Here is a 15,479-nt window from a genome sequence, read left to right on the forward strand (position 1 = left end):
TGAGGTATAATATGCACTGGCAGCTTTCCTGGGGGTAACAGTAGTGAAGTATGCCGAGATGACTTCTTCAGTGTTTACATATTTATGTAGAACATAGTTAGACTGGAAGGACAGAATTGAAAGGTTGGGTTGCATTGAAAGGTTTTTATTTTTTTTCCAAGTGAAAAATTGGTTCTCAGATATTAGAATAGGACATAAATACCATGTACAGTACAATGAATACATGCATCACAGGAAAATGGGTCATGGTCATGGATCCCTTCTAGGACTCTTGTCCTAGTTTAACACCTGGTACCCTCTAAGTCCATCAAGGTTGTCCATCAAGGTTGGTTGACTCAAAGGAACTTCAGAACAGAGGAGGGAAACAGGAATTCAAAAGGGTCTGAACAGGAACAGGACATCAGCCATGATAAAGGTAAGTACTTTTATTACCCAACATGCAACGCATTTCTCTGCGCATGCACACTCTCATCAGATGCCTGATGAAGCTGTGCATGCACAGCGAAGCGCGTTGCATGTCGGTTAATAAAAGTACTTACCTTTATCGCCGCTGATATTCTATTCCTGTTGGTCGCCGTTTGAATTTCTGTTTCCCTCCTCTGTTCAGTAGTTCCTTTGAGTTCTCTGTTTACATGCAGGAAGGCTGCGGACCGGACTCTCTTAATTGTACACACGCAATCGTTGTGTATGTGGCTACACAACCCCGTATGGTAAGCAGTTTCAATCACTTCCCTTACCACTGTATGGTGTTGCTCTTCACATTGGAGCACCTTCTGTTCCCAGTTTAGATCAAGGTTAAATGGGCATTCTCATTTTACACCTCTGAAAATCAGGGTTCATCCAAGGAGAGCACCAGGACGGCCAAGTCTATTAGACCTTTTACAGCAGTGATCTCAAACTGTGGCCCTCCAGATGTTGCAAAACTTCAACTCCCAGCATGCCCGGACAGCCAATGGCTGTCCGGACATGCTTGGAGTTGAAGTTTTGCAACATCTTGAGGGCCACAGTTTGAGACCACTGTTTTAGAGCATCAACCAGCTGATATCTGGTGCCATGTTTTGGCAAGGAACCCTACCATTGATAAACTATTGGAGCAATAACTGTATGGGGGCTTCAATTTTTGTTGGTATCTGCAGTATACTGTACATATCATGAAAGATATATGAAGCCCATGTTGACTAGGTACATGGAAAAATGTGTGGAGCACATGTTACCTAGAAAAAAATTGGTAGACTAAAAGACCAAGGGTCAAATTGTTACGCCGAGCGCTCCGGGTCCCCGCTCCTCCCCGGAGCGCTCGCAACATCCTCGCTACGGCAGCGCCCCGGTCAGATCCACTGACCGGGTGCGCTGCGATACCGCCTCCAGCCGGGATGCGATTCGCGATGCGGGTGGCGCCTGCTCGCGATGCGCACCCCGGCTTCCGTACCTGACTCGCTCTCCCTCGGTCCTGTCCCGGCGCGCGCGGCCCCGCTCCCTAGGGCGCGCGCGCGCCGGGTCTCTGCGATTTAAAGGGCCACTGCGCCACTGATTGGCGCAGTGGTTCCAATTAGTGTTTTCACCTGTGCACTCCCTATGTATACCTCACTTCCCCTGCACTCCCTCGCCGGATCTTGTTGCCATTGTGCCAGTGAAAGCGTTTCCTTGTGTGTTCCTAGCCTGTGTTCCAGACCTCCTGCCGTTGCCCCTGACTGCGATCCTTGCTGCCTGCCCCGACCTTCTGCTACGTCCGACCTTGCTTCTGTCTACTCCCTTGTACCGCGCCTATCTTCAGCAGTCAGAGAGGTTGAGCCGTTGCTAGTGGATACGACCTGGTTACTACCGCCGCAGCAAGACCATCCCGCTTTGCGGCGGGCTCTGGTGAACACCAGTAGTAGCTTAGAACCGGTCCACTAGCACGGTCCACGCCAATCCCTCTCTGGCACAGAGGATCCACCTCCTGCCAGCCGGCATCGTGACAGTAGATCCGGCCATGGATCCCGCTGAAGTACCTCTGCCAGTTGTCGCTGACCTCACCACGGTGGTCGCCCAGCAGTCACAACAGATAGCGCAACAAGGCCACCAGCTGTCTCAACTGACCGTGATGCTACAGCAGCTACTACCACAGCTTCAGCAATCATCTCCTCCGCCAGCTCCTGCACCTCCTCCGCAGCGAGTGGCCGCTTCAGGCCTACGACTATCCTTGCCGGATAAATTTGATGGGGACTCTAAGTTTTGCCGTGGCTTTCTTTCACAATGTTCCCTGCACTTGGAGATGATGTCGGACCAGTTTCCTACTGAAAGGTCTAAGGTGGCTTTCGTAGTCAGCCTTCTGTCTGGAAAAGCTCTGTCATGGGCCACACCGCTCTGGGACCGCAATGACCCCGTCACTGCCTCTGTACACTCCTTCTTCTCGGAAATTCGTAGTGTCTTTGAGGAACCTGCCCGAGCCTCTTCTGCTGAGACTGCCCTGCTGAACCTGGTCCTGGGTAATTCTTCCGTTGGCGAGTACGCCATACAATTCCGTACTCTTGCTTCTGAACTATCCTGGAATAATGAGGCCCTCTGCGCGACCTTTAAAAAAGGCCTATCCAGCAACATTAAAGATGTTCTGGCCGCACGAGAAATTCCTGCTAATCTACATGAACTCATTCATCTTGCCACTCGCATTGACATGCGTTTTTCCGAAAGGCGTCAGGAGCTCCACCAGGATATGGACTTTGTTCGCACGAGGCATTTTTTCTCCCCGGCTCCTCTCTCCTCTGGTCCTCTGCAATCCGTTCCTGTGCCTCCCGCCGTGGAGGCTATGCAAGTTGACCGGTCTAGCCTGACACCTCAAGAGAGGACACGACGCCGCATGGAGAATCTCTACCTGTACTGTGCCGGTACCGAACACTTCCTGAAGGATTGTCCTATCCGTCCTCCCCGCCTGGAAAGACGCACGCTGACTCCGCACAAAGGTGAGACAGTCCTTGATGTCAACTCTGCTTCTCCACGTCTTACTGTGCCTGTGCGGATATCTGCATCTACCTTCTTCTCTAATATGGCCTTCTTGGATTCCGGACCTGCAGGAAACTTTATTTTGGCCTCTCTCATCAACAGGTTCAACATCCCGGTAACCAGTCTCGCCAGACCCCTCTACATCAATTGTGTTAACAATGAAAGATTGGACTGTACCATACGTTACCGCACGGAGCCCCTTCTAATGTGCATCGGACCTCATCATGAAAAAATTGAGTTCTTGGTCCTCCCCAATTGCACTTCCGAAATTCTCCTTGGACTACCGTGGCTTCAACGCCATTCCCCAACCCTGGATTGGTCCACAGGGGAGATCAAGAGCTGGGGTACCTCTTGTTTCAAGGACTGCCTTAAACCGGTTCCCAGTACTCCCTGCCGTGATCCTGTGGTTCCCCCTGTAACCGGTCTCCCTAAGGCCTATATGGACTATGCTGACATATTTTGCAAGAAACAAGCTGAGACTCTACCTCCTCACAGGCCTTATGACTGTCCTATTGACCTCCTCCCGGGCACTACTCCACCGCGGGGCAGAATTTATCCTCTGTCCGCCCCAGAGACTCTTGCTATGTCCGAGTACATCCAGGAAAATTTAAAAAAGGGGTTTATCCGCAAATCCTCCTCTCCTGCCGGAGCTGGATTTTTCTTTGTATCCAAAAAAGATGGCTCCCTACGTCCTTGCATTGACTACCGCGGACTTAATAAAATCACGGTAAAGAACCGCTACCCTCTACCTCTTATCTCGGAACTCTTTGATCGCCTCCAAGGTGCCCACATCTTTACCAAACTGGACTTAAGAGGTGCTTACAATCTCATCCGCATCAGGAAGGGGGACGAATGGAAAACGGCATTTAACACTAGAGATGGACACTTTGAGTATCTGGTCATGCCCTTTGGCCTGTGCAACGCCCCTGCCGTCTTCCAAGACTTTGTTAATGAAATTTTTCGTGATCTCTTATATTCCTGTGTTGTTGTGTATCTGGACGATATTCTGATTTTTTCTGCCAACCTAGAAGAACACCGCCAGCATGTCCGCATGGTTCTTCAGAGACTTCGAGACAATCAACTTTATGCCAAAATGGAGAAATGTCTGTTTGAATGTCAATCTCTTCCTTTCCTAGGATACTTGGTCTCTGGCCAGGGACTACAAATGGATCCTGACAAACTCTCTGCCGTCTTAGATTGGCCACGCCCCTCCGGACTCCGTGCCATCCAACGTTTTTTGGGGTTCGCCAATTATTACAGACAATTTATTCCACATTTTTCCACCATTGTGGCTCCTATTGTGGCTTTAACCAAGAAGAATGCCAATCCTAAGTCATGGCCTCCTCAAGCGGAAGACGCCTTTAAACGGCTCAAGTCTGCCTTTTCTTCTGCTCCCGTGCTCTCCAGACCTGACCCATCTAAACCCTTCCTATTGGAGGTAGATGCCTCCTCAGTAGGAGCGGGAGCGGTTCTTCTACAAAAAAATTCTTCTGGGCATGCTGTTACTTGTGGTTTCTTTTCTAGGACCTTCTCTCCGGCGGAGAGGAACTACTCCATCGGGGATCGAGAGCTACTGGCCATTAAATTAGCACTTGAGGAATGGAGGCATCTGCTGGAGGGATCAAAATTTCCGGTTATTATTTACACCGATCACAAGAATCTCTCCTATCTCCAGTCTGCCCAACGGCTGAACCCTCGCCAGGCCAGGTGGTCTCTGTTCTTTGCCCGGTTTAATTTTGAAATTCACTTTCGCCCTGCCGATAAGAACATTAGGGCCGATGCTCTCTCTCGTTCCTCGGATGCCTCGGAAGTAGAGCTCTCTCCGCAACACATCATTCCTCCTGACTGCCTGATCTCCACTTCTCCAGCCTCCATCAGGCAAACTCCTCCAGGGAAGACCTTCGTCTCTCCACGCCAACGCCTCGGAATCCTCAAATGGGGTCACTCCTCCCATCTCGCAGGCCATGCGGGCATCAAGAAATCCTTGCAACTTATCTCTCGTTTCTATTGGTGGCCGACTCTGGAAACGGATGTTGTTGATTTTGTGCGGGCCTGCACTGTCTGTGCCCGGGATAAAACTCCTCGCCAGAAGCCTGCTGGTCTTCTTCATCCTCTGCCTGTCCCCGAACAGCCTTGGTCTCTGATTGGTATGGACTTTATTACTGACTTACCCCCATCCCGTGGCAACACTGTTGTTTGGGTGGTCGTTGATCGATTTTCCAAGATGGCACATTTTATTCCTCTTCCTGGTCTTCCTTCAGCGCCTCAGTTGGCAAAACAATTTTTTGTACACATTTTTCGTCTTCACGGGTTGCCCACGCAGATCGTCTCGGATAGAGGCGTCCAATTCGTGTCTAAATTCTGGAGGGCTCTCTGTAAACAACTCAAGATTAAATTAAACTTTTCTTCTGCTTATCATCCTCAATCCAATGGGCAAGTAGAAAGAATTAACCAGGTCCTGGGTGATTATTTACGGCATTTTGTTTCCTCCCGCCAGGATGACTGGGCAGATCTTCTTCCATGGGCCGAATTCTCGTACAACTTCAGAGTCTCTGAATCTTCTTCCAAATCCCCATTTTTTGTGGTGTACGGCCGTCACCCTCTTCCCCCCCTCCCTACTCCCTTGCCCTCTGGTTTGCCCGCTGTGGATGAAATAACTCGTGATCTTTCCACCATATGGAAAGAGACCCAAAATTCTCTCTTACAGGCTTCATCACGCATGAAGAAGTTTGCTGATAAGAAAAGAAGAGCTCCCCCCATTTTTTCTCCCGGAGACAAGGTATGGCTCTCCGCTAAATATGTCCGCTTCCGTGTTCCCAGCTACAAATTGGGACCACGCTATCTTGGTCCTTTCAAAATCTTGTGCCAAATTAATCCTGTCTCTTACAAACTTCTTCTTCCTCCTTCTCTTCGTATTCCTAATGCCTTTCATGTTTCTCTTCTTAAACCACTCATCATCAACCGCTTCTCTCCCAAACTCATTTCTCCTACTCCTGTCTCCGGTTCTTCAGACATCTTCACCGTAAAGGAGATACTGGCCTCCAAAAAGGTCAGAGGTAAAACTTTTTTTTTAGTGGACTGGGAGGGCTGTGGTCCTGAAGAGAGATCCTGGGAACCTGAGGACAATATCCTAGATAAAAGTCTGGTCCTCAGGTTCTCAGGCTCTAAGAAGAGGGGGAGACCCAAGGGGGGGGGTACTGTTACGCCGAGCGCTCCGGGTCCGCGCTCCTCCCCGGAGCGCTCGCAACATCCTCGCTACGGCAGCGCCCCGGTCAGATCCACTGACCGGGTGTGCTGCGATACCGCCTCCAGCCGGGATGCGAGTCGCGACGCGGGTGGCGCCCGCTCGCGATGCGCACCCCGGCTTCCGTACCTGACTCGCTCTCCCTCGGTCCTGTCCCGGCGCGCGCGGCCCCGCTCCCTAGGGCGCGCGCGCGCCGGGTCTCTGCGATTTAAAGGGCCACTGCGCCACTGATTGGCGCAGTGGTTCCAATTAGTGTTTTCACCTGTGCACTCCCTATGTATACCTCACTTCCCCTGCACTCCCTCGCCGGATCTTGTTGCCCTTGTGCCTAGTGAAAGCGTTCCCTTGTGTGTTCCTAGCCTGTGTTCCAGACCTCCTGCCGTTGCCCCTGACTACGATCCTTGCTGCCTGCCCCGACCTTCTGCTACGTCCGACCTTGCTTTTGTCTACTCCCTTGTACCGCGCCTATCTTCAGCAGTCAGAGAGGTTGAGCCGTTGCTAGTGGATACGACCTGGTTACTACCGCCGCAGCAAAACCATCCCGCTTTGCGGCGGGCTCTGGTGAACACCAGTAGTAGCTTAGAACCGGTCCACTAGCACGGTCCACGCCAATCCCTCTCTGGCACAGAGGATCCACCTCCTGCCAGCCGGCATCGTGACACAAATCCAGTATTGAATTGTTGGAAACTGTGCATTAAAAATGTTTCCTAACCATTGCTATTGAACTATTGTGAGAGAAGATGCCCTAGATATCTGATTTTCATATAGTTCATTGATCTCCCCAACAATATTGACATTTAAATTTTTATAAGCGATATACACCAGAATTGAGTGTGTAGCTGAATCAAAAGAAAAAAACCTTATTTGATACATGGAAAAACCCAATAAAACTAATTTAAACACAGACATGTCATTAAACTATATGGAGCATAGGTGACGTTTACAGAGCACTTAAAGGAAATCTGTCATCAGTTTCCCCTGCACTAACCTGCTGGTATAGACAGGTACTGCAGGTGACACTGATGACAACCATGCTTACCTGGTCCCGTTCCGTGCTCCGGTTCTCCCGCTTTCTTCTTCCGTATCTTCTGTTCATGTCAACTTGGAGCATGGGCGGAGCTTCGTGACGTCACCGCTCCTGCTTCTCTGCTGGGACCCGCTGCTACAAAGCAGTAGCACTGACGTCATGAAGCTCCACCCATGCTCCAAGTCGGCTCCAGAATGGAATATATGGAGGAAGATAGCGGGTTAACAGGAGCATGGAGCAGGGACTGGTAAGTATGGTTGTCATCAGTGTCACCGGCACTACCTGTCTGTACCAACAGGTTAGTGCAAGTAAGACTGATGACATATTTCCTCTAAAGGAAAAACTGTACAGAATCCTAGCTCCTTTAAGTATGCCCCACGGCACCCCACTGCCATAATAGGGGGCCCGTTTGGACTTATGTAATGGGGCACCCTTTCAGTGATGTACGCCACTGGCTATTGCACTGCAGAGGAAATAAACACTTGAGCTGCCCCAACGGCTACAGCTGATAACTGGACCCAGTAGAAGGACACACTGTTATCATTACAGGACCCAATGATTGACCAAAGCATGCAACACTTATATGCCCACATGCCCATATATATATATATATATATATATATATATATATATATATTTATTTCAACAACATAATTCAGAACTTTTTCCTAGAAGTTGTAGTTTTGTGCCATTACAGCTACATTATACCCATTGCCATCAGTAATCACTGCTGACATTTTGATGTGCTATAACTAAATATTGACTATGTTGCCTTTTTTTTTTCCTAGGGGAGCTTTCTCCATTGTCCGCAGATGTGTGAAAGTTTTATCTGGTCAGGAGTATGCTGCAAAAATCATTAACACCAAGAAGCTTTCAGCTCGCGGTGAGTATGGGGTGACAACCTTTATTTCTTTTCAGCTGCCTCAGATAGATAAGGTTAGATAGAGCTCCATATGGAACACATCTAGATCCTATCTGTAGAAAACTAATTAAAAAAACTCAGAATGTGGCATAGGAGAGGGCACACGTGTCACCGTAGTGGAGGAAATGAGAGCTGAATACATACAAGGGCCTTAGCGTTATGTTGTAATTACCAAGTGACATAGATTCCTGACGATTGGGTTTTCCCCTTTATTTTATAGTAAAATAAACAAAAAGTTAAAATAAACAGTTGAAAAATATATATTGACTGTGGTTCAACGACTGGATGATATACAGGTGTATATCAGTGCAGTCAAGAAATAGGCTTCATTAATTTGCTGACAGTGCAGTTCCCCAGAGAGAGGAGTCTGCACAATTTCAATAATCAGAAAAAAGAATGGGAACAAGAAATGGCGCAACATCACGTGGTAATCGGAAAATGCATGTGGGCGTGGTTTCTGATACATTCATACACGGCACCATGTTTATGACCACATTTGGTATCCATATCAGATCCTTTATATGATTGCAATGCCCTTCAGTTAGCACTTCTTTGTGTCTCTCTGTCTAATCAGCTTAAGCATTGAATGAGATACTTTAAGGTATGTTTTGCTTTAACAGACTATTTAGTAGGCCGATTTTGTGACATTCACGACAAAAAAAAGTTCAACAGCATGTGTAAATATATGTATTGAGTTTAGTGTGGGTGAACAGGCTGACAGTTTTTCTTTAAAGGAAAACTGTCAGCAGAGTCACCCGCACTAACCAGTAGTACTGTCTAGTATTATGGGTGACAATGATTAAAATGATGCTGTCAGGGACCGACTGGGGGACAGGGAGAGTGAGCCCTAAACTGACCCTAAAACCATCTCTCCCTGCCTACTTGCCCATCCACCTAAACAGTGGATCAAAAACTGGGCGCAGGTCCCTTCCGGCGCTAAAATGCAGTGGCGTAAAAACACATAATATACATAGTTGGTCACAGGCCAGAACAGAAACAGAAAACTACTAGACAACCAGATATACCAGACATGATACAAATACTAACAGGGCAGAATATAAACTCACAAACAGAGCAGAATATAGTGAATTAACAAACAGTTCATAAATCGGATATCAGATAAACGGCAGACATGATAAAATGAACAAGACTAGGAATGCTATGAGTATACAGCAGAATCCAGGAGATGATGGGGGATAAGCAGAAGAACTGAGAGCCAAAACACTAAACTGAACAGGTAACATAGGACACTGTTCACAAACAGGTACTAGTACAAAGGACAAAGATCAAATCAACCAAACAGAATATAAAAATAGGACACTGTTCACACTGGGACACAGAACATACAAACTGGACTCCCCACTCCACCAAAAGGAGTAGCCATTAATAATAAAGCCAAATAGGTTACTGGCCAGCGGACACACTCCACTGTGTGGACAAAATGCTGACCCAGTAGGGAACGGAAATATATTACATGAAACATTAGACTAGAACTGGATGAATCTGAATAGACTCCAGGATACCAAACAGGAATTATAACATACTAGACTAGAACCAGATGAAACTGAATAGACTTTAGAATACCGAACAAGAATATAACATACAGAGCACTGGGTACAAGCTAGACTCAGATACAGTGTGAACACAGACAGAGTAGAATTAACAAACATACTCCTAAAACTGACTAATGTAACAAAGACTAAAATACAAGGAGCATGCTATATAACCATGGCTAAAAACCCAGATAAAATGACAAGATAAATACAAGGAAAATGCTCAAGCAGACATAGTCAGAATATAGTACAAACAGACATAGTAGTATTGCACTCAATAACCAGCACCAGAATGCAGGAGAACTCTGGCTAAATAGCTTCACCCGAGTTCTCATTCCCTATCCAGGTAGAATAGCAAACTGCTCTGAACAAACTAGTGTATGAATACACACCTAAACAGAAAAATACAAAAACAAATAAACAGACATTACAGATGCCTCTTATAATACTTGTATGTGAACTAGAGTGCAATTAGAGTGTATGAGAATATAGCACTAACAGACATAGTAGTATTGCACTCAATAATCAGCACCAGAATGCAGGAGAACTCTGGCTAAATAGCTTCACCCGAGTTAACTATTCCCTATCCAGGTAGAATAGCAAACTGCTCTGAACAAACTAGTGTATGAATACACACCTAAACAGAAAAATACAAAAACAAATAAACAGACATTACAGATGCCTCTTATAATACTAGTATGAGAACTAGAGTGCACTCACTTGGGTGCACTTTTATAACACTAGTAGGAGAACTAGGCTAGTTTGGAGATTCCGAGGGCAGCCGGCTCAGACTGAATCAGTTGGCACTAGGACTATGTGGACATTTCCATCCCCTTAGACCACAATGTATTCCCTGCTGATTCCGCTGAAAGAATAAGTAAGATCATTTTTTTGGTGATGGAATTTCACCGGCATCGCTAAAATTCCAGAGTGTGCATTGTGCAGGTAATATATAAAGTGTATTTTTGAAGCAGGGCTTTTAGATAGTAGGAAATAATCCCATTGGGGGTTCGCACCCCTAGGGGTTTTGTATCTAATATTATTCACCCAGGAGCCTCTTGGGACAATTATTTTAAGCACTGTGCAGCAGAATCCTGTTACACTTGGATATTCCTCAGTCGGAACTTAGCCTTATTGGGGGATACTCTGATTGAGCTGTTTGTAAGGGGACTCTCGTGGCACTTTTAGTGAGGGATTCTCTTAAAATGCTGTTATCTTTAGTAGGACGTCTCTGTTGGCACCATTATTGGGGGACCCATTGACAGAGCTGTTAATAAATGCACTGTTATGGTTGTGGGGGCACTGGTAATGAGGGACACTGATGGAGCTGTTAATGAGGGCATTCTGGTGCTACTATTAATGGGGCAATGTTAGTAGTATAACTCTGATAGCACTGTTTTGGGGGGACACTCTAATTAAGTGTTAATGAGTGCCCTCTCATTGTACTGTTAATAATGTTAATATTAACAATAATATTAATTTATATTAATAGTACTGTTAATATTGTTCTAATTGTAGATGGCACTGTTATTGGGAGGCACTCTGACAAAGGTATACTGATAGCAGGGGAAATCTGGTAACATTTGCAATTGGATGTTCTGCATTATTAAAAAAAAAGATTAAAAGTTAAAAGGAAGTGTGACATATGTAGTGCAATATTCATATATTCTTCATTTGGTACAATTTGTGGCCTTGCCAGTTTCTTGAAAGTTGTCTACCCTGATCTATTGTACTGAGTGCAACATTTTCATCTATCATTATTAAGTCATCTGGACTAGCAGATGCCACCACAGTATGCATGGCACACTGTAATCTGAATTAATGCATAATTTCCATGAAAAGGCAAAGAGACAGAATAAGAACAGCGGGGGCATTGATCAGAACTCAGTAGTTTTCCAATACATCTCCCAACCGTATAGTCAGTGCTTAGAAACTACTGTATATTCTGCTTACAGTATCTTGTAATGAGTCACATGTTATGTTCTTTTCAGTCATATCCAAAATAGATTCCATTTTATTTAATTTTTAATTCCTAAAGAGCAATGCATCATGGAGCTCAGAATAAATATAACCACAAACATTCCTCGAGCTGTGAAAAATTGAATCTATGACTTTGCTTTAAATGTGACTTGAGAAGAATAATACAAGTAATAAGTCTTTTTTAGCACAATTGTTGCAAGCCAATTAGGGTGTAAGTACGCTTAGCAATATCAGGGCTAGAAAATAGTACACTTTACTGCCTGACTGGAAAACTCAGCAGGTGTGGGGCTAGGAGATGTTGCTATGGCCAGCCCTAGACTGATTCTTACCGGTTTGGGTCCATCCCTTTTCATTAAAGAATGGGTTTGGATCAGGGATTATTGGTTGGGAGACTTATGTGACCAAAGCATTGGCTGGGAGAATTATTGTGACCAAAGAATCATTCATTCATCATTAATTACCCTTTACACGTGTATGCAATTAAAAAGGTATTCTGGCTCTAAACATCTTATCCTCTATCCAAAGGATATGGGATAAGATGTGTGATCACAGGGGTCCCGCCGCTGGGGACCCCCGCGATCTCGGTGCAGTCTGAGGGGATAAAATGCATAAATCTGGAATACCTCTTTAAAGTAAAAAATACCTTTGAAATATACCTCATACACACTTATGTTTTATGCTAAATCTTTTACTCACAACCACATGACAACTTCTTGTGGAAAGTAGCTGAAACAGTTGTACTGGGACTCTATGCAATTATGATACAATGGTATTGAATACATATTGTGTAGACATGTGGTTTTACATTAATAAGCAATAATTAGATCACAGAAAACATTGCCATGAGCCAGACATAATTGAAAACTGCTAATTGGAGAATTCAGGGACACAGTAAAGTGAGAGAGTATACAACGCCATGTTGATAAAATCCATTGTCGGCTGGGGACTTTGCAGAAACACAGATCTTTCCTGAGGCACACTTGTTGCTGAATAATTCACAGAATGTATATTTACTCTCTGGTATTGCATCTATTCCTCATATATTGTTTTCAGATGCTTTCGTTTTACATATAATTTTTAAGTTTAGATTTATGTTCATATTTAATAAAGAAGGATGACCGGGAAAAGTCATAGAAGGAGATTTATCATTCTTTTCATACGTATGGCTTTTATATGACAACTTACTTCTGCTTACATGCGACCTGTTTATCAAACAGGCGCACGCCCTTGATAAATAAACGCACGTGAGCAAAACCTGGGAAACCAGCTTACAAAAGTATTTTTTTCAAGCAGAAAAGTTTTCTGTTATGTTAATAGCCAAAGTTCTTTGTCTACCCTTTATTAACAGTAGCGTTGCTAGGGAGTGATGGGGAGGGGTGGCGTACCGCATCGGGTGACACCCTGACTGGCCTGCCTGGCACTAAATAGCTGCACTCAAACTATCCCGCAACAACCCATCCACTCTCCTCAGAAATTAAAAAATATTAAAAACATACTATCCTGTACCATGAATATCCGTACTCTGGAGGCTTTTTTGTTTAATTTTGAGCCCAGCTTTTTGTGACGTTGGTGGGTGAAGTCTTGCGTTGCTGCGCTGAGGTCGGAGTTCGCGTCAGGAAGGAAGACAGCGCAGCACCAACAGGCACATAAACAATAGTGAAGCCAAAAATTTTAGTGCCACATATGGGTTATTTACGTAGTCTGTAAAAATTCTTACACAATTATTTTGTGCTTTATTCTAACACAACATTCATTTTGAAATTTAGTGGGTACGCCAGCATGTACGTGTCCTAAAATTAACAAGGTGTACAGTGTGTATTTTCAACCTTAAAATTTAATAGTTATTAGCTCGCGAATCGCATCCCAAGTCACTTACCCGTCCCGGTCCCCGGCTGTCATGTTCTGGCGCGCGCGGCTCCGCTCTCTAGGGCGTGCGCGCGCCAGCTCTCTGAGATTTAAAGGGCCAGTGCACCAATGATTGGTGCCTGGCCCAATCAGCCTAATTAGCTTCCACCTGCTCCCTGGCTATATTACCTCACTTCCCCTGCACTTCCTTGCCGGATCTTGTTGCCTTGTGCCAGTGAAAGCGTTTAGTGTTGTCCAAAGCCTGTTTTCCAGATCTCCTGCTATCCTCTTTGACTACAAACCTTGCCGCCTGCCCCGACCTTCTGCTACGTCTGACCTTGCCTCTGCCTAGTCCTTCTGTCCCACGCCTTCTCAGCAGTCAGCGAGGTTGAGCCGTTGCCGGTGGATGCGACCTGGTTGCTACCGCCGCAGCAAGACCATCCCGCTTTGCGGCGGGCTCTGGTGAAAACCAGTAGCAACTTAGAACCGGTCCACCGACACGGTCCACACCAATCCCTCGCTGACACAGAGGATCCACATCCAGCCTGCCGAATCGGAACAATTTGTCTACTCAGACCTGGCCAATGCAGGCAGCACTAATCATGCCATCTGCATGATGCCTAAAAGAAAAGAGGGAGCGCTTTATAGTGTAGTTGGATCAGTACAAGGAGGAAAGGCTATTCAGATGAGGGATATGCTTACCCCAAATAGTTGTGCATCCCATACACCACAATGGAAATATGTGTGTCAATGTAAGCGGTCATTCTGCAGCCCATCTAACCAGTAACAATGGAAACATAGGAGAACTTGCTTCAAATAGACAATAGATTTTCACAGCACTGAACAGACCATCAGAGAGGTCAAATCTGCCTGATGAAGTGGCCTGCCATGCTGTGAAACGTGTTGCTTCTTGGAAAAAATAAACTTGCTTTGGCTTTCAACTCTCTGATGGTCTGTTCAGCGCGGTCAGAATCTACCGTCCATTTGAAGCAAGTCCGCCTATGTCTATATGATACGGTAAGTACTGAGTGACCTGCAGTGAGCAGAGTGTTCCCTTGCTCCGGGCGGCGCTCGGCTATTCAGTATCAGTGACAGTGTATTATAGATTCCAATACAACTGAATGCAAGGAGAGCGGATGCCTCCTATCTGAACTAGCTGAAGGAGGTAGGTTACTACCCCCCTTTTCCCAAATTCCATATAAAAAATATGTAAACATAATAAAAAATCAACATATGTGGTATCGCCACGTGCATAAATGTCTGAACTATAAATATGTAATGTTAATTAAACCGCACAGTCAATGGCGTATGCATAAAAAATTCCATAATTGTGTATTTTTGATAATTTAGCATATCCTAAAAAAACTCATAAAGAGTGATCAAAAAGCCCCATCAAAACAGAAATGGTACCAATAAAAACCAAAAATGAGCCCTCATACATCCCTGTATGTGGAAAATTAAAAAAAATTATAGTGGTCAGAAGATGACAATTTTAAACATACTACTTTTGGTGCAAGAAGTAAAATAAAATAAAACCTATATAAATTAGGTATCCTTGCGACCATATGGACCTACAGAATAAAGAAAAGGTGTAATTTTACAGAAAAGTGCACTGCGTAGAATTGGAAGCCCCCCCCCCCCCCCAAAAAAAAAATAATAATAATTTTTTTTTTCAATTTTACCCCACAAATATTTTTTTTCTGGTTTTACCTTAGATTTTGTGGTGAAATGATTGATAATATTACAAAGTAAAATTGGTGGCACAAAAAACAAGCCATCATATGGGTTTGTAGGTTGAAAATTTGTGCTATGATTTTTAGAAGGTGAGGAGGAAAAAAATGAAAGTGCAAAAATGAGAACCTGTGGTCTGTAAAGGGTTAAAAAAAATGGTACTCCTTTAATGATGGAAGACAGGAAGGAGCAACTAAA

At 45.1% G+C, this 15,479-nt stretch overlaps 1 protein-coding gene across 3 annotated transcripts in view; it reads left to right on the forward strand.

Annotated features, from left to right (window-relative positions):
• CAMK2A (calcium/calmodulin dependent protein kinase II alpha) overlaps positions 1-15,479 on the forward strand; it is a 204,783-nt gene that overhangs the window by 48,178 nt on the left and 141,126 nt on the right. For all 3 annotated transcript variants that reach the window (XM_056516943.1, XM_056516945.1, XM_056516944.1), the window contains exon 2: positions 8,039-8,133. In XM_056516943.1, coding sequence (XP_056372918.1) covers positions 8,039-8,133 — 95 coding nt within the window. The remainder of the gene's footprint in view (positions 1-8,038; positions 8,134-15,479) is intronic.

The sequence above is a fragment of the Hyla sarda genome, chromosome 4, assembly GCF_029499605.1.
Source record: "Hyla sarda isolate aHylSar1 chromosome 4, aHylSar1.hap1, whole genome shotgun sequence".
In the NCBI taxonomy this organism is placed as follows: Eukaryota; Metazoa; Chordata; class Amphibia; order Anura; family Hylidae; genus Hyla; species Hyla sarda.